The 27,912-nt window shown below is 47.0% G+C and overlaps 1 protein-coding gene and 1 long non-coding RNA gene across 20 annotated transcripts in view; one reads left to right on the top strand and one right to left on the bottom strand.

The window, feature by feature from the left end:
* Nucleotides 1-17,743, bottom strand: part of LOC144719570 (far upstream element-binding protein 1-like) — a 64,106-nt gene extending 46,363 nt beyond the window's left edge. For 10 of the 19 annotated variants that reach the window (XM_078595622.1, XM_078595629.1, XM_078595631.1 and 7 more), the window contains exons 1-2: nt 16,928-17,075; nt 3,532-3,634 (exon numbers count right to left, since the gene is read on the bottom strand). In XM_078595622.1, the coding sequence (XP_078451748.1) occupies nt 3,532-3,634; nt 16,928-17,068 (244 nt within the window). In that variant the 5' untranslated portion in view covers nt 17,069-17,075. Of the gene's footprint in view, nt 1-3,531; nt 3,635-15,393; nt 15,611-16,927; nt 17,076-17,621 lie in introns of those variants that run through there. The other 9 variants (XM_078595637.1, XM_078595639.1, XM_078595641.1 and 6 more) reach the window with 5 other exon arrangements.
* LOC144719574 (uncharacterized) lies at nt 17,336-26,852 on the top strand. Its single transcript, XR_013585613.1, has 2 exons — nt 17,336-17,562; nt 24,645-26,852. It is a non-coding gene; the product is annotated as an uncharacterized LOC144719574 (long non-coding RNA).
* The last annotated feature ends 1,060 nt before the right edge of the window (nt 26,853-27,912 follow it).

Below are 27,912 nucleotides of genomic sequence, written 5' to 3'. Positions count from 1 at the left end.
ATGGCGGTGAGTGCTGCAATAATGTTTGATTGATCAGGGAGACGGTATATTTATATATTTTAAAACTTGTATCATTTTAATGAACACAATTCCCCGTAAAGCAATGCTAATCCATTATTGGTTTAAGTGATAATGCATCTCGACAAAAGGTGGAACTTCCTTTAATCGTGCCAACAATTTGTCTTGCACGTAACGCCAGAGTTAATCGACACGAAGGCGATGCCTACCTAGCCAGCTCGCACCTTTTTAACCCTTTTCTTGAAAGATCACTTTGATACCATACACAGCCTCACCTGTGAAGTGCATAACTAGAAAACTTTACAAAAGCGCAATTTTCACAGTGAACTTTCCACTTAACCAGCATCAGTAGGGCCCTGCAAAAGCACAGGCGTGCACCTGCACGGCAACACAAACGCATTTTGACGCAGGGCACATCCCTGCGCCTTGGGGATTGTACATGCGGGAAGGGGGGGGGGGGCAATGGGTACAGCAGCAGCATTTGTATCGCCTTGGAAAGCGTGCGGATGAGTGGCATCCGGGTATGGTCAGGGTGGGAGGACATCTCATTCAGAGAGCTTCATTTTAACGTCGCCACGTAACGACCTGAACCCGAGAGCCTGGAGGTTAGCGTCGTACGCCGCAAAGTCGGTTAACGCGGCCAACGGCTCAACTCCTGCAATCGCCTGGTGACCTTTGTGATGCAATTACCCGAGCGTGCACTCTCTCAGGTGAAACGAGGCATTCAAAGACCCTATGACGTCATTTGTGATAGCAGGCAGTTCTGTGCCGGTTTAACAAGCCAAACCCTCACTATCAAACGCACCATTCTAAACAATAAATGCAGTTAAGAATAACAGTCCCCAAAGCAACAATGAGGATACTAGTATCCCAGAAAACAGGCGAATACATATCTACAAGGGCTACTATTGAGTTAAATATTTAAACAAACGGTTTATCTTTTGGTAGGCGTTGTCCAGAAAATGCATTACTTTCCAAACTAATTATATTGATGTATCATTTAACCAAAGAATTATAATCGAGGTCTTTCAGCAGGCAGATGAGCACCATGCCACTGCCCATATAAACAAAGAAAACAATATGATATATATACATACATGAATGTTGAACTTCTTTCGCACCGTACATAGCCAACCGCGCTAAACGGAGGTGCGATTAACAAACACTCATAGGGTTCAATTTATAAATTGACATGTTCCTTTCTGCCCAGTTTTCTTTTGGCAAACAAGTATAAATTTCACCCATCAAGCGCATAGCAATAAATACACGTTCCCACAAAGGCCCTAGTATCTTACGAGCTCTATTAGGAAATGAAGCTCAGGAATGAGATGCCTGAGAACGATTTTGTTGATGTGCATGCAAGGCCATGCAAAGTCCGTCCGTTTCTCCAGGCTCTCCCCCCCCCCCGCACGTCCCAGGCGAGGAGGGGGGGGCTACGTTGGTCGGTGCTGGATGCTCGTGCGCACGTTCGTTGTGTGCGCTGTACGGGTTTGTTGTGTGCGCGTGTGCTATGCGAGTTGGGTGCATGCGATGTCGGGCGCTACTCAGCTACGCAGAGCGCAGCTCGGCCATGCCTCTACCCATGCAACTAGCAAGGCGACAGCGTCTCGGCGACAACGCTTGCCAGCAAAGAAGCACACGCTTGTGGAATGTTCTACAGATGTGAGTGCACCGACCTGTTGCTGTCCTTTACATTTGGTTTGTACCTTCGGTTAAAAACGTGTTTGAGATGGTTGGTGTCGCCACCCACTGGACTAACGTTGTACTCTACTACCGTCATGCAGTGGGCGGTGACACTAACACACAAGGCCATGTAAAGAAAATGGTAGCTTAGGGGAACAGAGAACCTGGTAAAGTGCAGATTTTTACATTAAAATGTGTACCAGTTAAAATCCTGGTCAGAATTTACTCAGCCATTCATTAAACCATGGTTGATTAAATTATTACTTAAGTGTTTAGTCAACAGTGGTCCTCGTGTGAATTGACACTGGCCATGTTTATACCACTCGCTCGTGGCAACCATATTAATGAAGTCTCATTGCTTCTTTGAATAGGAAAACATTTTGATTTTGGCAAATCAGTATTGTTCGGTGCTCTATTGAACCTGAGCGTGCATAGAGAAGGTTTCACGTTCCATGAAAATGATCCTATTCTTTCCCATCTGATATGTCTGCATTGGTGCTTGAAATGTATTTACTGTGGCAATGACCCAAAAAATGTTCAATAATGATGAAATATTAGCAAAATGAGGCCCTGTCAATACGAGTCATTTCATACTTCAATCAGTCGCCAAGGATCGCCGCGGCGATTTACTGCATGCAGAGCGGCTGTGCTTTTTAAATTTAGTGGTTGTTGGTCAACAACACTCCCAAGCATCCGGGTTTTATATTTTTAAAAGTAGTTCAAAAGACCGTTAGAGCGTGATGACAGCGACTAGCATATACACGTGGGACTTTTTGGAAAACTTGGGAGCTGTTGCCTAGTGTCGAAAAACGAGCGTGGACGCCGACGACTAAACGAGTGCATGCACTCGCGTGTGGGCTAGAGACACTCCAAACACGCATCAGTACTACCGCTGTATAATATAAAAAGGAAGTTATGGCACATGTAACCTACAATACAATATGTATTTGTATTGCTTCCTAACGTATTACAATTACATATATTATGGAGATTAGATTTTCCTATTAATCCAAATTGAGGTCATAATGGAATATGTATTACAAAGTGTTCTCTCAGTTTTATGGGGGGTTTTTTCTCCCATTTTAAAAATATTAAACCCCAACAGTTATTTCTGAAAATAAATTGCCTGCAAGTTATTTTTGTTATTGCAATGTTCAGTTGTATGCAGCTGGATAATTATGACCGGGGACAATTACAATCATAACTGAAAACAAAAAATTCCGTACGAAATGTTTTGGAAATAATCAATTTGAAATTTAATTCCTATTCAAAATGCGATATCATAGCCTTGTCCCATTTCTGGATCTTGCATAATCTATCATTGAAAATTCCCCAGTATTCGTAATCGCTTGGAATAAAAATGTATTTCGACAAAGTGTAGGTTTTTTTTTTTACACGTCAAAACTGTCTCCCTTTTTAAACTTAATGTTGCTGCTCCGACTATCGGCCCGGAGCCATCGATGTAAATTCCACATTGCCATGGAAGCCAGTCTGTCCATACGACATTCACTATTGACTGAGTTGACCACAACGGAGCTCTGAACACACAGCAGCCGCCTTTCAGAGAGCAGGTCTAACACCAGCCCGATCGCTGTGCATGATAGACGCAGGTGAAATGACGACGCCTCACTCAACGGGGTGACCGAATGAGCCGTGCATGCGCAAGTCCACGCTTCATCCCATTCCTATGCGCAATGGGAGCCCATGCACACACATATGTATGCACTGTCAACGAGCGGGCTGTGTCTGTGTGTTTGCGCTGCCTCTGTGTGTGTGCAGTTGGGGGGGGGCCGGCAGGCAGCACCCGTGTGTGCTCCGAGTCCCACTAACCGGCATCCTCCAGTGGACGTTTCTGCCCCGGGAAGCCGTACGCCGACGCCATGTCTATTGCAGCACCACCCGGAACTGTGTCCGAGCCGATCTTCGCTGCTATCTGTACACGCAGGGATACACACAGAGGGACCCACACAAAGAGCGACGCACACAGAGGGACCCACAACACGTACACACACACAGACAGGGACACGCAAGGCACACAAGAGGGACGAAAACAACATAAATGCATACAGATACGCAAAGATAAAGAGATAAAGCACAAGAGCACGACAGAAACAAGTGCGGAGAGATACACACAGAAAGTTACACACAAACGCCGATGTTACACAGATGGGTATAAATTGAAAACAGAGATACACACACAGAAATGGGCACATACAAAGAACGGTAGAGAAAGATAAAAACCCACGCACAGATAAAGCAGAACCGCAAGTGGATAAACACGGACAGACACGCACAGCAATGCATGCACATACACGTTGAAAGACACGCACACATACAGACAGACAACCACATACGGACAGAAACACGTAGATGAGGCATAACAGACATGCCACAAAACAAACAAAATGAAGATGTGCATGCACAGAAGACACGAGAAAACAGCCATTAACAGCAGGACATTGCACAAAAAACCAAACACGAACATCAGGAGGCACAGAAGCACATGCAGGAAAGCAGGCACACACACACAAAACACAATTAGTTTGAGTTAAGAGACTACTTTTAATTTGGACCAAAAATATCGTTCAAAGCATCACACCTTTTTTTATTATTGATATACAGTACTTCAAGCCTACGTTAAAAACAGCAAGCAGAATGCAACAGCCAAAACAATAAACCAATACATTCAACGCAACCAGCCAATTCTGCAAATCATCCTATCAGTGGAGGATGCGGAATTAAAACAAATAAATTATCAATCGTGGGTATTTGCAGGAATGTGGTGTAGAATGGAAAATATTAGACGCGTATCTAGCATGCAGCAGATGTGGAAAACAAAATTTTGTTCTGCAGCACCAATTATTTTGTTTCGTAAACTCCATAACGACGCACAAAAACGTGAATGCACGCCATCTGAATTGGTTCCCCAGAAACGTGATTCAATGCTGCACAGAAGCAAAAGTGGCCCTGGATCAGCACATGAAATAGCACACATTCCAAACATTTAAGGGGGACAAAAATAATACAGCTTTCACCGCTCAGTAGTAAAGGCACGCCTATGGCCCCAACTTCAGTGTACGCCAATGTTACAAAGCCTTACCACCCAAGCAGAAATTACACTCAACAAGTGTCATATGGTAGCCGTTATATATGAATTTTCCACAAAATATATTCTCGACCAAAAAGTCTCAACACATCCGAGCATTGCTAAATAATGGTGGGAGTCGAACAATGCCATGCGCGCGGGTAGGCCTTGGCAAGGTAAGGTAAAAGGTAAAAACAACGAGCCTACCTCTACCCCACCTTTTACCCTTTAGCAGGTAAGGTACAAGGTAATAAGCAACGAGCTTACCTTTACCCTACCTTTTACCCTTACCCCATACAAATTACCCAATTACAGGGCAATTACTAGAGAACTACTACACATGAACAAGGTTTATAACGGTAAATGCGAGGTGGAGCGCTTTATACATATAGAATACTCTCGATGATTCCAATTTTACACACTTTCTTTTAACTCACTCTGTCGTTGTTGTCGTTATTGTTGTTGTTGTATCCTCAAATCTTGAGACTAAATTTTTACCCACTTCCTAATGTGGTATCGACTGCAAACTTGGTATACTTAGGTCATACTGATGACAATACTATATTCTATCATAAAAAAAAATCTATATATTTTTAAACATTATTTTTATATGTTATGTTTCGGCTTGGGTCTAATTGTCCACGGTCAACTGACGTTGGCTGTAATTGGCCACGGTCCCTTACGTTATGGCAAGCTTCGGGGCCACTTCCTGGAGTCGTGGAGTTCTGCCATGACGAGTACATTTCATAAAAGCGTGTTTTTTATAAAGTTTGTTTTAATATTACTTATTAAATGGAGGCCACGGACTGCGCCACGGAGCTTTTAGCAGTAAACAAGGTACCGTATTTACTGGGTAATACTTCACGCTACCTTTACCCTACCGGGTAATTCTTCCGAGCTACCTTTACCCTACCCTTTACCTTACACCTTGGCATGTCGACATCTTTACCCTTTACCTTTACCCTTTTACCCGGTAAAAAGGGTAAATTACCTTACCTTGCCGAGGTCTACGCGCGGGTGCGTAAAATAGCACCACTCAATTTCCCCAAGTGCCTGCCATGCTGCCAGTACGTCAGGACTACTGCTCAAAGTCGTCACAAATGATGGCTCTCAGCGCTCGCACAATGAAAGCCCACTGACACACGACGTGAGCTTTGTATTCTCTCCGCTGCCACTGGGCGAGGAGTTTTGAGCCACGTGCTCATGCACTCCGAAGCAACACGCCTTTCCAGCTCAAGGGATAAAAAAAAACTACTCGCAGCGTACGTCACAACCTTCGCCACACATCGACGGTGATTCACGTCAGACAGAGGCGCCCAACTACACCACCAGAGATGTCTGAAGAGTGATCTGAACTGGAAGTCGTATTGGTTGTATCCGCTCGGAAAATTAGGAATTGTAAGTAGACCACCACTCCAACCCCTCCCAAGATTATATGAGCTGTCATCTTTCGGGTTCATCATTCATTTGAATAATCTTTCATATCGTACGCATTCTGTCTGGTTTGCATCCGTCTGTTTTGCAACGTGTTTTGTTCCGTCTTGATCGTTCTGATGACAAGCGAAGTGTCAATGTTTGCTTTACGCTTGTATGGATTGAAAAAAAAATGCGATTACTACACACAGATTGCAATGCACGTTTTACCAGAGTAAGAGTCCTGATAAAATCGGACTTTTATAAGTAATGAATTATATTTAGTGCCTTTGTTTACCATTTTCGCTATTTTGCACTCCTATCATTATTTTGTTTGATGTTGTAACTTACAAACCCACCCGTACTGGACCATCTCTGAAAGAGCTTAAGAACTCATCGGATTCCTCCTGCAGTCCAAATAAAAAGATTCCAATTCTGAATATTTACAAGCACTGCCAATAAACAGAACGACTGCGTGGTTCGACACAGCACACTCCGGGTTCAAACCCACAGGTGGGATAAGCAATAACTAGTTTTGAGCGAACAAGTGTCTTAGGGCGAAGCGATAACCAATGTGTACATCTTGTGCCCGCCCCACCCCCTGAGGTTTGGCACCAATATTACTTGCCAAACGTGACGCTATTGTTTGAGGCCACACCGATGCATCATGCATCCTCCCAACACCCAGGGCCACCGTGCCCTGCAGTAGGATTGCCAAAGACAGTGCTTTACCCTCAACTGGCAAAATGAACTTACCTAGGCACCAAGGTACAGATCCTGCCCTGCAACCGCTTGCTTATGCCAACACAGGCAAGATTTCCATTTTCCACGCACAAAAACTACCATGCTAAAATTACAAACAGAATTTTTTTTTTCATACGGGCACATTACATTATACATGTCTCTAAAGGCTTTACCAACAAGAAAACTTCGAAAAATTCAGTCGTACGGTACTTGTATACGTCCAATGTCGACTGCTTCAACGTTTGCTCCCCACCTTCACCAAACCACATTGAGCAGTGTGGAGAAGCATGTTCAAATGACCCCCACTATACGCACGACTTCAGGAGGCCCCTCATCCAACATTTGGAATACGAAAAAAAGCCTATACGTGTACAAGTACTAGAATCGCATTGCACCACAGTAACTTTACACATGACATGCAAACCCTCAAAGACTGCACACGCAGCAGTGTCCGTAAATGCACCCCTGCGTGCTCTGTGCAAACCAATTACTCCCAACACACCGGCAATGCATACTCAAGGCCCGAAAGCTGCAAAATGTTACATTCAGCTTTGCGGTGTCACCACAAGATGGTGCTTTCTGGGGGAAACCTGGAGGCGGGTTTGGACGAGTAGTGTAAATGACGACTGGGTATAAACCAATTCCAACATTTCTGTAAAGGATAAAAAAAAATCATGGACCTGACGTGTCCTAAAGAGGATGGAAAACAGCATACAGTAGTCGCATTGTACTGCTGCTGTCTATAATAACGTGGCGATCATTTTGATTCCGAGTTGGAGGCTGGCCTAAAACAAGGTAGTCTGTATTATTCACGAAGTGTAGTGATATGACATGCAAGGCATGTTTGGAGGCCAGATCCAACGGTCAATATCATGCCTTTTGTGATAGAGAAGTCCACTTTTTCGTGTATGACCGTTACAGACGTGTTTGGTTTTAACTGTGGCTTGTTGGTTTGACAAGGTTAGTGGGGGAAGGGGGGAGGAACTGAGGGACTGGTGTTAACAGCCAAAATGTAGTTTTGTTTCCCATTTGTTGTAATCTAAGCCTATACGGTGATAACATCCACTTATAACAGTACGAAGCATTCTTACTTCTACTATTCGCCCTTGTGTGCAAATAAGCTGGATTACATGAATGCACGCATCATACACGTGACCCCCCAGTACCTACGATTAAATACAAATATAATAGGACTTACACGTTAATACTGCCCATAATGACCACGGTAATTTATAACGTTCGAGCATTCTGCCGTCGGCGATAATATATTACACTATCATATTTGCCACCTGTTAGATGATGCTCATTACTGCAATCGGTGAATTTGAAATAAAGTCAATGAATAATAATGGTGCACAGCCAAAAGTGCCATGACCTAAAGGACAAGCATAAACCAGGGGCAAATGGGAGAAATAAAAAGTTTGTCAAATCCCACGGGTGTAAGTGTCGAGCAGTAAACAAGGGATAGTACAAATGTCTTAAAATCCCTTCGAAGGCTAAGCTGGTACCAGTAACAGCCACAAGATACATTAAAACTATACCAAGTCACTAAACTATTCGAGTGGGCAGGAACTCTTGACGCTGAAATTAACAGCCTTTTATAGACAGCATTCACCCTCGTGATCGGAATTTCACACCCTCCGGCAAGGGCAGCGATGAAAGAATTGAGGGGGGGAAAAAACTCAAACACGTGCGCTGCTGCCACCCTGCCACCATACACACTGGGCGGTTTCACTGCGAAAAGACGAGAAAAACACAGACTGTGCTTCACGCACACGTGCCCAAGCAGCCGACCGAATTTAACCGTCCGGCTCTGTTTTGCTCGTCCGCCTGCAACAACGCGAGGACGCGACCGATGTCCACACCCGCCCTGGCCCCCCCACGAGTGTGCACGCCCAGGAAACTCGATCTCACCTTCCCCCGGGGGGTGTCCACGCACAAGAACAGGCCCGCGCTCACGCACGCGCGTCCCCCAGAGATTGTGTGCCACCCACTTGAGCAACGCAACTCTTTCGCTTTAAAAGGCCGTTTTAATTTACAGTGCGTCACACGCACGGGCGCGTACGGGGCAGCAGGTGTAGGGTCCACCCCCCCCCCTTTAACTCGTACGGCCTGTAGCGTACATGAGACCCCAGACCAGTCGCCACCAAGCTCACTTTCGTGTCAATAAGCACGTATTCTTCTGGCGCAACTTGCGTGTGAATGTTCGGAATGCCTGGCGGAGCAGCGCTGTCGCTAAACCGATAGCTGCAGCAGCGGAACATTGGAGCATTATGGACAGAGTCCACAGACTGCTGACGCAGGGTGTACCGACAATTAATTCATGGTTGCAAACCTCTGGGGTAAACTTTTAAGGGGAGTCAATAATAAACCGAGCATCTTTGCAACCCGACCGCAGGCCAAGCTGTACCGCGTGGGACTAACATTGATGCTCAATTTGCCAGTTTGGCCCATCCAGTGTCAAGATTTAGTCTGCATTTCATGGGGTTGGGGGGGGGCTCAGCCACGGTGATAACGTGGTCGGGAAATGTGCGAGTTATTTAAAAGGCGTTTGGCACCCCAATTTTTAAGATGGCCAACACAGAGAAGGCCGGCATTCTCTTGCAAGCGTTTCAATCCTACAACACAGACAACTGAAAGCTATTCTGGGCCAGGTATTTTTTTTTATCATAAATGAAACGAGGTTATTCCAAAATAACAGAACTGTAATTCAGCTGTAACAGGAATAACAACACACATCTGTATGTGAAGGAGTCATCGTTTGGTCATCAAAGGCGGTTATTTTTATGAGAAGTGGTGACACAGTATGGCTCTAGACACAGCTTTGAATCATCGACAAATCATGCGCATGGTATTTTAAACCTCACCTCTCCTCTGCTGGATTAATGTGTTTTACAACTGAGCAAATAAATATAGAAAAGCACACCTATTGCAAACATTTCAACTCAATGCTAGTGCTTGTACTCTGTGCAATCCCAGCGCTCACGTTCGGCGATTGTCAGTCACCGTGACGGCACCAGCGCATGCGTTCATCACTGCGTGTGGGCATGACCTACATATGCGGGGGGGACCCGTGGGAGGGCAAGCGACACTTGCGTGGAGCGTAAACGTTCTGGTGTGTATGGCACTGCTCGACACAGCTAGTCACAGCAATAACCTTCAGCGGCTTAACGCAGACTTTTTACGTTGACAAGTTCCTCAATAAGCAAGCCTTCCAGGCGAGCGGGGAAACGTTACAATGCGATTCCTCGAATCTGATTGACACGAGCACCACAACAGCAAAGTAATTTAATGCACTCCTGCATGAAAACTATCGAGCAAGGTGTACACTAAAAGTCTCAAGGTCCACAGGAGGCAAGTCATGCCAGGCGGTTCTCGTATGCACTAACACATGCACTCATCTCTAGACATCAGTACTGGAGCCTGCAGTAAACATTAAATTCAAATGAAATATCTTGAAACGCTGTTACTCGCAGAAACGGGCCAATGCATGCTGCTGTCACAGCGGACGTCCCAGACGCTAGGCACATAATTCCTCATCTCTCCTTACTAGAGATTCCCAATCTCCGTGGATATTCGCCTGGTTAAGGGTCGGTAACCGATACACAAACGTGCAAGAGATTTCAAACACAATGTTCCTTGAGTAACACAAACACAAAGATTCGGCTAAAAACTTTCGTTGGACTTTTTAAAACGTGACAGGCACACACCAATGGATGTCACTGTACAAAGCAGAGGCTGAAACCCTAACCCTTATATACCGGGACTGAGAATACTTTCAAGTCAAACGCGATTGAAATGGCCCTCTTTGCTCCAAAGAGCAATGGCGCCGCACTCATCTCAGTGACGCCGAGTCAATGGTGTACCTCCCACGTGACAAAGGTGGCGATGTCTCTTCTAAACTCCTTTCCCACATGTACAACTATCTCTGCCTTCCGAGTAGAAATGTATTGTCATTCAATAACATTAAGAGCAACGGCCTTGCCTTACAGCAGCACACAGGGAAGGCAGAAATGTAGCTGAAGCAGCATTTTACTGTGCAGTGTCCTAAATTCATGACTCACGGATTACAATCGGTGGTAGCGTGTATTTATCACGTTAATGCAAAACCCATACGTTTTATCTACAACACAAAACTACTTTATTACTAAAAAAAGGGGGAAACGCACACATCAAACTAAGACACTTAAACCAGTGAGTTCGACAGACCAACCGAACCAGGAACACAAAATCTCCTCCCTCCTGCAGGACCACGTGAAGTGCAATGAGTCGGCCATTATGTTCCCTTCAGCGCAACACGGGTCAGCATTGAGAAATAAAGGGCATTTTCAAATCATCAACTTGAGCATCTCAAAAGACCGAACACACTGTGCAAGAAAAAAAACCCCGTCAGGAATGCATCTAATGTCAATGCAAAGCGCAGTAACACTGTGGAAAGTTTTAAAACAGTTTGCAATCAGGTTTCTCAACTGCACAAACATGGTTGTCTCGTCAACTTCGTCAAGCCTGGCATACTGTGCTGCACTTCAGACTTGCTTAGAATTTAATCATGCATACAAATATGGCACGTTATTTTTACTGCACTTGTTTAAATACAATTTTCTAATCTCAAAAGCCTGACTCAATCACAAGGTTGAAAATCCCGATTTGTCCGAGGGTCAACTCGGCATATGAGCTCTCTGTGGTCGGTGAGTGGGAAGTTAACAGCAATTGTCTTATGTGAAAGTGACCTCAGCCATGGATAAGGTGGAATTTACAACATTGGCTCAGGACTGTCAATGGTAATGAGTGCAGCTCCATTACTCACTTGAGCAGGCATACACTAACTTGGGCATATCCAATGAGCATCGTCGGTACTACACATGGTGGGATTAAACCCAAAGTAAGATTTAAAACATTTTAATCAGCTACCATTTTCACACACTCTAATGGTAGAAACTTTAGCCCGCTAATAAATGAGCATTTCAATAACGTGCGAAAAAAACACCTGGCACTCCTAATTTCAACTTAAGAGAAATGCAAGTATGTTTACCGGGGCCTACGAAAACATTACTTAACGACCTCCATTATAGGTTCTCTAACGTTACACATGACCAGATGTGCGTGTGCAAATCGACACTGATTCATGTCGCCAGCTTGCAGCCAAGCTATGCTGCCGTGGCCAAAGCAGCTGTGTTTTTGAGTAATGACGCAATGCATAAAAAACAAGCCGTGCCAAGCAATCGATCCAGCGTCAATTCAATGGCGGTGTGCTTTCGTTAAAGAAAACAATGCCGGGCTTCACACCAACGCTTAAAAAACAAGGCCAACAAACTCAAGGATATGCGAGCGATGCCGTAGCAGATATTTTGGCCAAATATGACTCCGTAAAACAAACAAGTGGCTTTTAACTACGTTGTCAGGTATAAGTAAATGCCTTGGCCTTTAACACCGAGTGATCATTCATCTCAATTTTAACATTACGGCACCTTTAAAATACACAATTAGGTGAGCAGTAAAAATTAAGAAAAAAAATGTGCTCTACAGCGGCACTGACCGCACTTCCGATGAGCATGGTTGGCTATATATGGTTAGAAAGCAGTTCAACACAGTAAATACATACGTACGATTGGTCATTTTGATGTGACCGTGTACTGTGCCTATGCAGCGCAATCGCATAAATACTTTACTCCAAAGCCAAATCACAACTTCAACAGCACAGACTTCTCAACGGATGCCGTCACAGCGCCAAATTAAACATGCAGCTTTCGAAAAAAACGACACCGAAGGCGACAACAAGCATGCCTGTTCCAGTAGAGCAGGATTTTTTTTTATCCATCGCCATTCATGGGGTAACATAAACAGGTACATTTAAATAACTTTTTAGAAACATATAAGCAAGTGCACATCAAATGTCTTGCTGGGAGACCGAAACCAAAGACATTTGGAATGCGTATGCTTCGCAGAAAATATCAAGTCAATCAAAAGTGCAAGAATGAAACACACAAAACAAAAACTAGAATACACATGCCTAATCCAAATTATTTCCGTGCAAATTCCTTGCAAATCACTCCAGAATGTATACAGGGCCATTACGTAAGAGTTACAGTGCGAATTCAACTCCCCTCCCCCACTCGCATTTGCTCGATGAGAGTAAAGTCGAGTCGCAATGTCTCCACACTCTAACGAGCGAGGTGGGTGATGGGGGGCCGGCCTCTCTCATCACGCTTGGCAGGCCCCGCGACGCTCAGTGGGCACAAGCGGGGCCGGCGTCATCACGTGCTCGTTGCTACGACGCTTTTGATGCCGCTTGGGGCCAGTCGCAAGATGAGAGCCGTCTTTTGATTCGCGGCAAGCGGATCGCTTCATTCACCCTACGTGGTGGTGGGAGTGGGGGGGGTGGTTCTCTCTCACACCTGTAAAGCTGTCCGCAACAACAAGTGGCAATAGAGGCAGGGGAGGCAATGCGCCTTTCTAGATACATCCCACGCGTGCGCTTCGCCTGTGCTCACTTGAACACGTGCCAGGCGATGGGCTCTCTTATCTCCCCATGGGCAACTGTAAGCACACGACAAAGCGCGCGGACGGCAAGGCATGCGAGTATCTGTGGCACGGCCTCTTCGCAGCTACATAACGATCAGAAAGGCCAACTTTACAGTTGGCCCGCGTAAACCCCTGCGGCGCGCCATGTTCGAGAAACTTTGTGAAAACCACCTGTGTGAGTAGCAGTCATTACCCTCGTCATTGTTCGCCTTGCATGTACTGCATACCCTTTTTATCAAGTTCCCCCGTGTATTTATATAATAGGAGCATGAACATTTGCGTTTTAATTTAGCTCCCACGAAAGCCATTCCGTCTAGAGGAATATACTTAAGACTTGAAGATTGTTATAATGACGAGCGCAGGTGAAAGAGCAACTTTCTGCAAATAATTTTCCAAACGTTGGGTAAATTATAATCATTTGCTGTTAAATCGGCCGGCAGGTAATAAATAGTACTGCACACTCAATGACGGTGCAAAAACACAAGCCACTTTTTGCTCCCATTTCTCATTACATCATGAATCACGATCAAATTTTACCTATAGTCATACAAAATTAGCATTGCCTGGAACTACAAAGGGGTTGAATTCGAGGTGCGGCCCCAATGTAACAAGTCTATTGTACTGTGCTGCATTTTTAGACCGTCATTAAACTAGTCGGGCGGTATCTTAAGTGCACAAGGACTGTACACCCCATATCCTCATCACCACTGCACATTTTAGATATCTTTGTTTAAAACTTTACATAAATCGGACGAGACAAACTATGATAAATACGTTTTTTTTTACCAAAGGACGGGTCAAAGTTAACTTAAATACAATGACAATAAATACCAGGACTTGTTAATTTGTATACATTCACTGCACATTTTTGTTAATCCACGACTGAATGGAGCCCCCCCCCCTACCCACGCCGCCGATCATGTGGGGGGAGGGGGGGGTTTGACCTCATTTAACCAGACTAGTTAGTGCGGATTAATTTAGGGACAATTACACAAGAAACAAATACTACGTGGGTTTCATGCTCCCGGTTAAAGAAATACAGCACGAGAAAACCTACACGAAGCGAGTGGGTTTTACCTGTGTACCGCACCACCGGCTCAAATGATCACCATGGGCGGCCCTCTAAGCCGACAGCGGTAATTCCACATTCCTAATGCGGTCAGTCTATTCGAAGGACAAACCCTAACGTTCACATCGCACAAAGTTCCAGTCGTAACGCGGCGTTATATCCATCTACCTAACAAGTGGTAAAACCAACGCGCCGCGCAAAAAAAAACTTCGAACCCGACACCGTACAGTAGTTGCTGTGTACACAGCGCGATTTGATTTCAACCCAAATTACTAGCCCCTCTTAAAATATAAAACGAAACGATTAAAGCGAACGTTCAAGTTGGAAGAGGCGGCTTTAGAACAACGAAACACGCGAAAAAATACAGACGCATTGTTGCGGATTTGGAGAGCAAAAACGGCTCAACAATGGTAGCCTAATGCGGCGTAACACACAAGAGACTTACGACTCAAGTAGCAGTCGGAGTAAATACGCGGCTAGCGTATAGCGGCTCGAACGCTAGCACACGACGGATAAATCAATATAAGCGGTGGCTAGAAAACAGTACGACTCTTAACGAACGCGCACACGCGGGCGGGAGAAGCGGTCGGCTAGGACGATGCGGGCTGCATGGAGGCCTCAACACGTGTCCACGTGGAAAGGCCCAGGGCTGCAGCGCACGCCTCCCGCACTCATCCCCACACTCTCCCCGCCTTCCACCGCCGATTCAACTCAACTCGGGCCCTTATTCTCTCGCGCTCACCCACTGCTGATGCCAACATTCACGGCGACACGGTTTAAATTTAGGTTACAGACACGTTGCCTCGCAGTGCTTAACACGACCTCGGCAAGGCCCTCCCACACCACCCCGCTGACTTACTGTACTACAGGCCGCGACGAGATTACGGCTCCCAACTCCACGATCTTCCTTTAAAGTGTCCACGTTATCGGGGCAAGGGGGGTCTTCTCTCCCTCTTCTGGCGTAGCAGGTAACCCCCTCTTCTCTCTCTCACTGTGAGCCGTCTGTTACACCCTTTCCTTTAGAATAAGGGACCCCCCCCTCCCCGTGAGCCACGGGGGCACGGGGGACGCGACGAAGCACCCCCCGCCCCCTCTAGGCGGGGCTCCAGTGTAAACGTGGGGAGTGGGTGGTGGGGAGTTTAACACGAATCTCGGTATTCCGGGACAGGTCGACCATCATGGACCACCCACCCCCCCGTTCCATGGCTCCTAAACAAAACTAGGTTAGGACTTGTCCCCTGGGTAATAGCGGGTGTTTGACTCGACCCGTGTTCACATGCGGTTACAACGTTACCCCCTCGCTCCCCCGAGTAGTGGCCACGACACCAGGTCTCACACTCCCTGGGCCGCGGATAGATTTTCCCTGGGCCCCGTGCGTCAGGGGTCACGTCCCTCCCTGGGCCCCAAGTTCCCCCCTGGGGCACACGTTCCCCCCCTGGGCCCCACGTTCCCCCCCTGGGCCCCAAGTTCCCCCTTTCCATGGGCCCCAAGTAACCCCCTTCCCTGGGCCCCACGTCGTCCCCCCCAAGACGAAGGTTTTACCATCGATCGCCCGCGTTCGCGCCAAAGCGCGGCCCGCTAACCTAGCTCCAGGCCTCGCCACGGTTACAATGGCACGCACAGCACCGATTATAATAACACACAGCACCGATTATAATAACGCACAAACTCGCATCACGAGCCAGGGGTCAGATTGCACGGAGAAATGTCGTGCAAAGCAACTCAATGTACATCGGCACGGGAATGATAGCGAGCCTCGAGAAGCATGGGCCAGCATAGGACCCACACAAGACACGTGGAGGCAGACGGACACACACGGACTGTATAGATATTTTATGGCACACACCCATGGAGACGAAATACACAGACACTGGCATACAATGACAGAGCCGGACACTGAAATCGGACACGTGCTTTGTACATCTACAAAAGAAGACGCATTAACCCTACAACACATGGACAGATACTACACAATGCGACAAAGGCAAACACGTACCCTAAATGGACACTCGGACCTACACACACAGCCGCACATCGACCCTACAAACGGGGGAGACACGTGAATGTAAGAGACGCCGAACCCCGTTGACCCTATACACCACACACGGCCCACCCCACACCCACGGGGGCCCTACATGGACACACTTATGGCTTACACACATACGAGACATACATGGACCCTACACACACACACCTTAGCAGACACGCTTAGAGACACAAAAGGAACCCCCGACCCATACACAGACCACCCCTAGACCCGCCACACACACGAAGGCCGCAAGCGCACATGAAGGCCGCAGGCGCACACACACACACACTCTCGGGGCGTCCCCCGTCGCGGCCGCCCCCCGACGCCTCCGCAAGGCGGCCACGAGTGCGTGTCGAGCCGAGACCTGTCGCGCGCGCTGCACGGCGTCTGCAAACACCTCGGGCTTGAGGCTCCCGGCGCCGACGCCCGCCGCCGCCGCGGCCGCCTGCGCGACCCCGAGAGAGAAGTCCGCCATCTTCCCCCCCGCGAGCCCCGAGCGCGACATGGCGGCGCTGAGGCCCCGCCCCTCGCTCCCTGTAGCCACGCCCCCTCAAGCTCAGCCACGCCCACAAAACTAAGCCACGCCCCCTTCTTCACCCACTTCCGCTAATCGCGCGTTGACGTCATGTAAACCGCCCCCCCCCCTCCGGCCACACAACTTCCGTCCAGTCACACAACGGGAACACGTGACGTGCCTGCTACGTCACTTCCTCCTTGCGTGTTCCCGCCTAAACTGATGACGTCACATCCGTCCTATCGCCCCATCCTTCCGTGTCACTCCGTGCCCCCCCCCGCCCCTCAGCAAAGACGTTGACTCCCTACTCTTTGGTTCATGTAGGTATAAAAAATAATTGATCGCGATGTTTCGATCGCCACGCAAGCAATCGTCCTCAGGTGGGATCGAGAAACAGGCTGCGTAAAGTTCGCGTCACTTCCTCCCGCCATGCAAACGCGTATCTCTTCGTGGGATCGTCACTTCCTCTCTACCTGAACAATCCGGTACAGTCACTCATTCCCGCCGATTTTATGATGACGACGACGACGACGACGACACTTACCTCTCGTCACACATCAAACGATAACCCTCTCGGTGACCTGCCTCCACGCGTCCACTCGCTCAGACTTAAACGGCGCCGACTTATGGTGACGTCACTTCCTCTCCCCGGAAAGAAGCCGCGCTGACGTCACGTCCTTCGCTTCTTTCCTCGACCCCCCCACTGGAAAACTGACGTCATCGCACCCCGTGACGTCACGTCACTTCCAACACCTCTTGGTGACCTGCCTCCAATCGTCCCCTTGCTCAGACTAAAAACCCCGCTAAATTTCCGTGACGTCACTTCCTCTCCCCGTAAGAAAAACCCCGCGTGTTGACGTCATGTCACTCCCCTCGCCCCTTTCCTCAAACTCCTCCCTCCTCCCCACCGATAAACGGACGTCATCTCACACCGTGACGTCATGTCATTCACACCACGCACTCGGCTAACGCAGTCTGGGTGACGTCGCTTCTTCGTCTTGCCTGTCATTAAACTGAGACCTCAACAATTGCTAAACTACAAATAGAAACTTCACTATTTTGACTTTACCAGGGATAGGGCAACTGAGCTCTGTTTTTTCAGAAGCCACCTGGCTATCCCAAACGATAGCTCGGCTTATCGTGTGAACATTCACATGGATACATTTATAGCTGCCAAATTATACTAAACGCGTGGGTGATGTTGATTCGAAACGTGGAGGTGGGGGGTGGGAGGAACCGAGAGAGACACCGCAAACTCCAAATACACAGCAGGCGTCGGGCATCTGGATCGAACCCATGACCCTTCCTTGTTATAGGGCTGTCGCCACGACACCGACGAGGACTTGTGGCTGAGATTTCGTGTCGTTTTGCTGCTCTTAGGTTGAAGGAGGAGGCCACGTGTTGACAAGTGGCTCACGACGACCTGTGCTGAGTGTGGTGTTTCATAGATTTTATGGCTTTATTTTGGTGATTTTCGAAAAGTTTTTTTTGGTTTGGCCATGTTTGTTTGTTGTAGTACGGAGTTAGACTGATGGCCTTAATCTAAGTTGTCTTGTGGTTGTTGTTTGACTTGCATCCCACTGGGATTTTTGCACACAACGTTGGTGTATGGTGCTTTTTCTGCAATATTTAGCTGTCTTTTCTTGGATTTTCTGTTTGCACATAGTCATTTTAAGATGTTTTTTTATTCATGTTTTTTGTTTGTTGCGGTTGCACCCGATTCAAGAGCCGAATGGCTCACAGGGCTACACCAAATAAATTAAACTTGAAACGACCATGGATGATGATTGGGGTATGGGGGGGCACTTTGCCACACTGGAGGAGCACGTGGATTCGTCTTGATGTTTCTGTGAAAACTACTGGGAATGAGAGATTTGTAGCTCATCGGATTCCTCCAGGAGTAGACATACATATGGGTGATAACCTTAATGGTAGCATCGTGTTATGAAGTTTAGTAAAATTCTAAATAACTTTGAAAAAAAAAATTGTATCACACAGGTTGAGCACAGGCTCAACGACCCAAAATTGCAAGCAGCATGGATTATGTTTCTTAAAGCAGGCAGGTTTACAATAATGTGTGCGAGCAAATACAAGTCTGAATCAGAATCTTTATGCTGGAGAAATCCAATGAGCTATGAAGCTTTTTTTTCCACACGTCCAGTGAAGTGTTTTTTTTTTGCCAGTTATTCAATCTGTTTTTTTGCCAGTTATTCAATCTGTTTTCGCTTTGGGAGGAAACCCCTGGCAGACATTGGGGAGAACATCCAATAAAATAAAACACATTCCTGCGGGGGAGCTGGTAGGAACGTTGGGTTGCTCGGTCAATGGCCAGGGTCAACGGTGGCATGGTGTATTCCGCAAATATGCCTGACTGTGAGGGCGGGCACAAGCCGGCGTGAGTAGGTTAAACGTTGAGTTTTATAAGGGCACCACGGGGTGACCTACCCCTCCCCACCCAGCCCCACCCCACCCAGCCCCTCCCCACCCTCCCCTCCCCACCCAGCCCCTCCCCACCGAGCCCCTCCCTCCCCAACCAGCCCCTCCCTGCACGACGGACACAATAATCCCCTGTGGGCTGGTGTAACCAGGAGGTTCCTACCAGTATCATTATTTGCATCGTGACCACAAGTCGTGACATGTAGTAAGGCAAAGGGGGGGCGAATAATTAACATGCTTAACATTCCACATGAAGTGTCAGTCATGCTGCCATAATCACAGTATAACATGCCATCGTACTTATTCTATTATTGCTTAAAGCAGTAGTGTTCAAAGTGATAGTAACTCACCGATTCACTCAATTCACTCTTGTATCGCTACGAACCATTGCTACGGATGTCACGGCGACAGTGGTTAACACGCGTGCCTCGTAGCAAGATGGGTCAGAGTTCGACTCCTGACTCGAGCACCTTTCTGTGGAACTTGTGTATGTTCTGTCTTGATTTGAAGCTTTCGTGACTGCAGGAATCCATACTCTTTGGTTCTTTCAGTCTGCCTCAGCAGTAGACCATGCTTTCCCACCTGATGATGGATGCTTGTGTTGCTCCCGAAACGTCGTGATATTGGTAGGAACCTCCTGGTTACACCAGTCCACAGGGGAGTATTGCGTCCGTCGTGCAGGGAGGGGCTGGGTTGGGAGGGGCTGGGTGAGGAGTGGCTGGGTAGGGAGGGGTGGGGCTGGGTGGGGGTGGGAGGGGTGGGGCTGGGTGGGGAGGGGGGGCTGGTCACCCCATGGTGCCCTTATAAAACTCAACGTTTAACCTACTCACGCCGGCTTGTGCCCACCCTCACAGACGGGCATATTTGCGGAATACACCACGCCGCCGTTGACCCTGGCCATTGACCGAGCAACCCAACGTTCCTACCAGCTCCCTCCGCAGGAATATCTTTAATTTAATAAACAGTGGTCAATGTAGCGCCTCTAGTGGCCGCAGGAAGTGACCCGAATGAATACAACAAAAAACGCGAAACATTCGTCATGAACGCCGCTGCTTTAAATGAAAAAATATACACGATAGGCGACGTTTCAGGCATTGTCCCTTCATCCGAGCGAATACACACCGCATATATTGTTGTATAGATGTCTACGGAGATATAACAGCGTGTTTGTAACATCTATTCCGTATGGCAATACGTTATAAGCCAGGGGTCTCACGTTTTTTTACTAATCCCGTGCACAAGCGCTGTGGGGCGCTGTTTAATTTCAGGAGTTTAGTTAGGAATAAAATGGACATAACAGCGAACATGCGTCAAATCGCTCTTTAATTTCAAGAGAATGAAGGAGCATTTTCTTTAAAAAAACAAGTCATAAAAAATCTATTGTATTATTAACCCATCGGTTTGATTATGATTCCTGGCCACGGCTAACATCAGTGACGAGTGATATACAGTGTAGACTGAATCCGCACTGACCAGCGTGGTTTGGTCAATTGAACCTTATTGCGGGACCCCGGGGTCCCGAATAAATGGAAGTCAAAATCGTAATGAATTTGTTTATTTTTGGCGACTCCGTCCCACCGCGCACATAAACGCGGATCATTCTGTTGTCATGTCCAAGCGCAACAGTGAGGACGAATGCGCAGAATAAACTAAACTTTGAAAGGTTTATTAGCGCATCGTGTAGAGCTCGTCGAGATGAATAGATTGCCGTATCGTTCGCCTTCCACAGACATCAAATTACGTCGCAACGCAGTTTATGCGAGAGCCGGGGGCTTATGGGACCCCGGTGTCCCGCCATGAGGTTCAAATAACCCTTTTGGCCGAATTGTTTGTGGGGGGGAAGGTGGCTTTAACAGTTAATTGACAAAGGCGATTTTATTTTGTACATCCGTTCACTCACCATAAGAGCTACGATATGTATAAGTCCCATTAAATAAGCTCTTGTGCCTATAAATCACCTTCAGTTTTTTTGCCATAGCTTCTGTGAATATCGAGTAGTAACGTGTTTTACACAATCTGCCACAAACGTGAATCTTGTGCCTTCATTTCGGTTTCCAGTGAATGTGAGTGAGGCTCTGCTGCCTAAGGTCGTTTGCAGAGGAAGTCGCTACACCTATGACTCCAGCATCAGAATTGTGACAGCCCGTGGTAGAATGTAATCGTTGATTTTTTTTAAAAACCCCTTCCAAAAAGCCACATTTATAAATCTGACTTGCGCCACACTGTGAACAACAGCCTGGCAAGACAAAGGCGCCTTCGTTCCCATGGGCGGGCCAGGGTTTCCCAAGGCTTGGCCCAATTGTTCGGTTGACAGATGGCCCCGAGTAACGCCCTACTAAGATAGGCCAAATGTCCCCCCAACACACATTGACATGAATGAAAACACCGGGGCAGTATGGGGGTCGTGGTTGGAACAGAAGCCACAGCCATGAGGCAATGAACATTTACTCTGAAATTCGATGATGAAAAAACTGCCAATAGATACGTTTACATTTGTTTTACCTAAAAGGGCAATTGGGCAAAATAAGTTTTAGTGGCGATGATAAAAAAAAACATTACTTAGGTTGGATGTTGCGGTTGATCAAATCTAATGGTTTATTAATTTCACACAGACGTGTTTGTGTATAACTCAATTATAATTGAATGGATTGTTTACAATCTGAGTAGTGTACGATACAATTGCGCCCAAAGTTTACGGTTTTCCGGTCAGCAATTGCTATTGTTTACAGGATTTGCCAAAAAGCCTGCGATGTGCTGCAAAGTGGACACTGCTGAACCTGGTGTGAATATCCATTGTTGTTGTTGTCGGCAGCTACGTGATGAAATGTCAGCTGTCGGATACATAGGTAAGAGACCATTGAGATGCATGTCTTTCTCATTTATTAGGTATACCAAGGTCTCTCTCTCTCAAGAGAAACCTTGGGGGAAAAATAACACCCGATAAAAATGATGAAGTCCCAAATATGACTATGGTTACCAGGGTCTTTCAAAAGTGAGAGTGAACCAGACTGGCTCGTAACCTTGCAAAATAAAGAACGGCTCGCGTACAGTACAGCCGTGCGTCATGTACTTATCGACTGAAGTGGTAAGATGAATGCGTTACGTATCACATGACTGTCGGAACACGTAAAACGTGCAACACGGCATTACTTGCTGCAATGAAACAGCCATGTACTCATCGCGTTAATAAAAAAAAATACGTCGGGAATTCCCAATTGGCCCTAAACGGATTCGCGCAGCTGAGCGCTCTGCATGCTAATCTATTTTTTTCTAGAGGCACAGACCTCAAGCCATGATGAAGGGTGAAGGTGAAAATAAGTCGCTTTGTCCCGACGGTCAGTCAGGCAATCGACAAAGCACAGCACTCCGATGTGTGTTTTCGGGTTGTGTTTCCGCACGTTGTTCGAGACGTCTTTGACGTTTCAGTTCGTGAAGAAGATCCCGGCACGTGGAGCATAACGTTGGACGTCATTCTGAGCAACATGCTCTACGGACAGCTGTGCAGCACAACCGTGAACCCGTACGCAGCGGAATCTACGAAATATTCTTCATCTTTATCAGCAACACAAACGCGGCACGAAGACTGTTGCGTAACATAGCTAGCTACATGTGAAGTGCCAAATAAAACTCTCGTCGTTTATTTCTCTCCCGTTCAACGATGTGATTGCTAAATTACATGCTGTACATCCATACCATGTGTATTCGTTATGTACGCCAAAAGGTAAAGATTTAAATATTCGTTCTACATTGTAAAGCTTTATCACATTCAATTGAAATTTTTTTAATCAAATGGGCGAGACTAGTGATGGAATGGCAGCCAAAAGAGGGAACGTATCGAGGGGGGAAATCAGCAACGCGATAGAGCGATCAGATCAGTTCATGTGCAGGAGGGAAATTGATAGTGTTTAAAATCTCCGAACCATAAAAGATGACGATAATCATCGGAGGGTTTCATCCAGCAGTAGATAGACATTGGCTGATTATTCTTTTTTAACCGATCATATTTAGTTCCTCCGCCATGCCACGCACTCATGAAGGTAATTAGTCAAACATCGTGCTGCAAGAGTTTCCTGGAAATCGGTCTTGAGACTCGATCTGCTTTCCTCGCTAAATATTGAGAACCATTCTCTGCATTCAAATATTAAAATAAAATTTCGGCACGAATGTTAGACGTTTCCACAGTTTATACTTATCAATTTATAAAAATGTATTTGTTCTCATTTAGCACTGAAATATTCGTACCTCGTTTCCTTATATCCTGCATTAAACTCGATTGTAGATGCATGGCTGTCAATTGTTGGAGGGAGTCATACACAGTGCTTTTGTGTTGCATTCACCCAAGCCCTGGTTTTTGGTGGAGCAATGGCTCGCTCCACCCAAGTGACCTGAGTTTGATTCCCAACCAAGACTTACATCGCTGGTGAGCGATAGTCGAACCGCTCCTGTGTACTTGTCAATGACCCGCACTGAACAACGCGGTCAGGGTGTGGGAAGGCCCTCGTCTTGCAGTGGATTGACAGAAGGGCAGGAAGTGCGTGTTGTACATTGGAAAGTACGACTTTGCTGTCATCATGTACGAGTAGTAATCCAGTGTTTAAACACATTCCTGCGGAGGGAGCTGGTAGGAACGTTGGGTTGCTCGGTCAATGGCCATGGTCAACGGCGGCGTGGTGTATTCCGCAAATATGCCCGACTGTGAGGGCGGGCACAAGCCGGCGTGAGTAGGTTAAACGTTGAGTTTTATAAGGGCACCACGGGGTGATCCAGCCCCTCCCACCCCCCACCAAGCCCCACCCTCCCCACCCAGCCCCTCCCCGCCCAGCCCCTCCCCACCCAGCCCCACCCTCTCCACCCAGCCCCTCTCCACCCTCCCCTCCCCACCCAGCCTCTCCCTGCACGACGGAACGGACGGACACAATAATCCTCTGTGGGCTGGTGTAACCAGTGGGTTCCTACCAGTAACAAGTGGTCTGTTATGAGTGCTTAATCAGGTTACTGGTACTTAGCAAATACAGCTTGACTTTTTTGCCCCAGATTACAATATTTACAAAAGAAAACTCAATTATCGTGTCGAGAACTTGGGTTACATGTGTAATAATAACTTTCGTGCCCTTTGTCAATCCACTTCCAGATGAATGCCCTCCCTCCGCCTCCATGGCATGTTCATAATGGTTGGTGGTTGCTCTGAAGACCGGGATCAAGGAGAAGGAAAAGCGAATCCACACGAACTCTGGAATTTATTTCGCAAGTATAGTCATACGCAATAATATCCCACTTCCGCTCATGTTTTTGAATGTGCGATTGTAACATTGAGTAACGCCGATGACAAATCATTTCCACACTGCCAGAGCATTTCAGAGTGGGGCTTTCGCAACGTTCAGGGCACGTCTTATTAGCTTCGTGTGTGCAAAGCCTCTCGCTGTATTTGGAAATTGAACTGTGACAGATTAAACAATTGTCAGGACGTGCAAAGGAATGAGTGTATTCCTACAAAAATCCAACCATGATTGTTTTTGTCCAGATGATATTACGCGTTAGATATAAATCGTATATAGCTTATTGTATTTTACTTTGTGTACTATTTGTTATGGATGATGTAACGTAGTTTGTATAAAATGTATTATATCATTGGGTACTGTATAATATCGTGTTTAACGTATTGTATATATTGTCGGTAACGTAATTGATTTATCGTGTCATGTATTGTGATTATGTAATGCATTGTGTGTGTTGTGCGTATTATGTATTGTCATGAAGGGTAGTGTGTGTGTAAAAACACTCTGCCTCCCCCTGCCTGCCCCTCCTTCGTGTCCTGCAGGAACACAAAGGCGGCCGTGCTATTTTGAGCGCTATAGTGATGCCCGACTCCCCACCACACACGCACATGGCTCACCAACATGCACACACACGTGGCTTACCACACACACACACACACGTGGTCTCACCACCATGCACGCACGTCGCTCATCACACACACACACACATGGCTCCCGATCACTGTTTTTTCTTTCTTATTAAGGGACCTGAGGAGATAATGCGTATCACCATTTGAGCAATTACTCGTGGTATCTGCTCCACTGTGAGTCTCAGCCTCCACGTCGTCATACCCGCACGGCGATCTGGCGGCTCCATGAGCAGCTCAGCCAACGTCACCACGATTCAATGTCTCCAGCCAGTAAAGAATGCAACTGCCTTGGTCTTAGCCGCCGCTCGGCTCAGGCTTGGATCTGCATAGCTGTAAACCGCTTATCAGTGCCTACCTTATTACAGACAATTTCAGACATTAATGGTCACCCCGTGCCCTTGTAAATCTCAACGTTAGAAAGTCCCATCACATCCTGCAAGGTCCCATCACAAGGGAGAAACACAAACAAATAGACACATTTTTTTTTTGCCCGTATTGAAACGGCTATACGCCGTATGGACTTGATAACTTAATTTCCATGTACAAGGATACGGGTAAGCCGTATGGATTGACAGTTATGACTCTGGCTCAAGTGAGCTTCCTCAAATCCATGCCTATCAACTTCCAGCCGGCTCTTGAGCATGTTCCCAGCCGTGCTGAGTGAGGATTTAAATGAGTTGAGCCTAAGTCCAAGTCACTGCTGAGCCGCTCGCCCATGCCTCTTTGGAAGAGAATTAGCGGCTCGAATCTGAGCCGATCCATGTTAAGAGGTCAAGCCGCAGCCGAGCCGTGACTAAGAATAGCTGGACGGTGGTGGTGGCTAAGCGAGTGGCCTGTAATCCAGCACTGTGGAGGCAACGAGAGTTGGTGGATCACACACACACGTGTGATCCACTCCTCTGGCTCACGGCGAAGACCCCGTCTACGTCACGGGTCTTCCCTCAAATACCCCGGGGGGCATGACGTCACTTTACTTTGACGGTATTCCCCCCGAGGCGAGTGTGACCTGACGTCAGCACTCCACTCCTCAACATCTTGGCAGTGTTTGAATAACGTGACAACTTCATTAATCGGTTTTGTCGGGCGGAGAAGGATTGAACACACATTTTACTTTTGCGCTCTGACCCAAAAAGTAAATCATGAAATGCAAACGTCATTCAAAACGTACTTCTTTGTTGCATCTACATTGGGCCACAAACATTTGGGAGAGCTGAGTTTTGGCATTTGCCATGTTATTCCTTGATGTTAGCAACTGGTCCGAATTATAATACCGTATAAGCACTTGTTATGTGTGTTACTATATTGCCATGGGTGCGTTTATTTTTATAAGACTTAAACCAAAAGCGTTGGAAATCCATGTAAATTATATTTCGTGTAAAGCACGCTCTTTATGCACGTGAGGGTGCTCTAGCGCTCAATAAAGATGCTGTTTCAGTTCATTTTTCAGTTTCATTTATTTGGTATAGCCCTGCGAGCCATTCGGCTCTTGAATCACAGGTGGCCTCGTGCATAGCATCTCTGCACAAACGACAATGCAGTTGCACTTATCTCCTTTGACTGTCCCGAGCCAATGTTTGGGAAATTCCACATTCCTATGCCATGAATTGTTTTTTTACCTGAGTGGCTGCGAAGTCAAAGGACGAGTGGCGCTCACGTTATTGACCCTGGGATGTGCCCACACAATGATGCCACGATGGGCTAAGTTGACCCCGCAAGTGTAACGTCAACTCCACGGGTGGTATTAAGTGTCGGACCACGTGTTGAATACGTCCTCTCTCGTACGCAGACTATATGGATACTAGCCTTTTGCCCGTCCAAGGACGGGTGTATTGCAGTAAATCTGAAACTTGCAAGCGAAAAGCAGACCGCGACGTGATATTCATTGCATCCATTCGTGTGCAATTTGTAAGGCCGCGGTGTCACAGACTTATTTAATTTAAAGGTAATAATCCCTTGTTCATCACGACGTCCTTTTTACTTATATGTCTCAATAGCGCTACGGAGACCGCGTGACGCGAGGGTTCTCTGCCTTTGTAGTGAGGGTTGTAAGTTGACGCCGAGGAGGGGGGAGGAGGCGCCTCGGCCCCCCCATGTGGGGTGACGTCAGCCGCTAATTATCATGAATGGGGGGGGGGTGTCCATTTGGAGTGACGTCACCTGACCATGAATATTAATGAGGGGGGCTGGTCGATGTGGAGTGACGTCACGAGCGTTAAGGACAGACATTCCTGGGTGATTATAGTAGGTATGTGTAGGAGACGTATTGTTTCATATCGAATGCGATCTTCGAATTGCTCGTTTTATCCTGGGCGTGTCGGGCATGCTCATCTTTCTGTCTGGCCATCGTTCTGGAACGGAATAGCTGTTACCAAGTTCAACTTGGCGGCCTTGTATCGTCATCTGCCCCCTTGGAATGTTGGGTTGGTCTCTTCAACTTTAGAGCGTATGTGCTGTTAATTTTACGGGTATGTGAGCCCCCCCCTCCACCCCAATT

The sequence above is a fragment of the Lampetra planeri genome, chromosome 6, assembly GCF_965212315.1.
Source record: "Lampetra planeri chromosome 6, kcLamPlan1.2.h2, whole genome shotgun sequence".
Taxonomy (NCBI): Eukaryota; Metazoa; Chordata; class Hyperoartia; order Petromyzontiformes; family Petromyzontidae; genus Lampetra; species Lampetra planeri.
The sequence above is the reverse complement of the archived record's forward strand: the minus strand, read 5'-3'. Positions and strand labels throughout refer to the sequence as shown.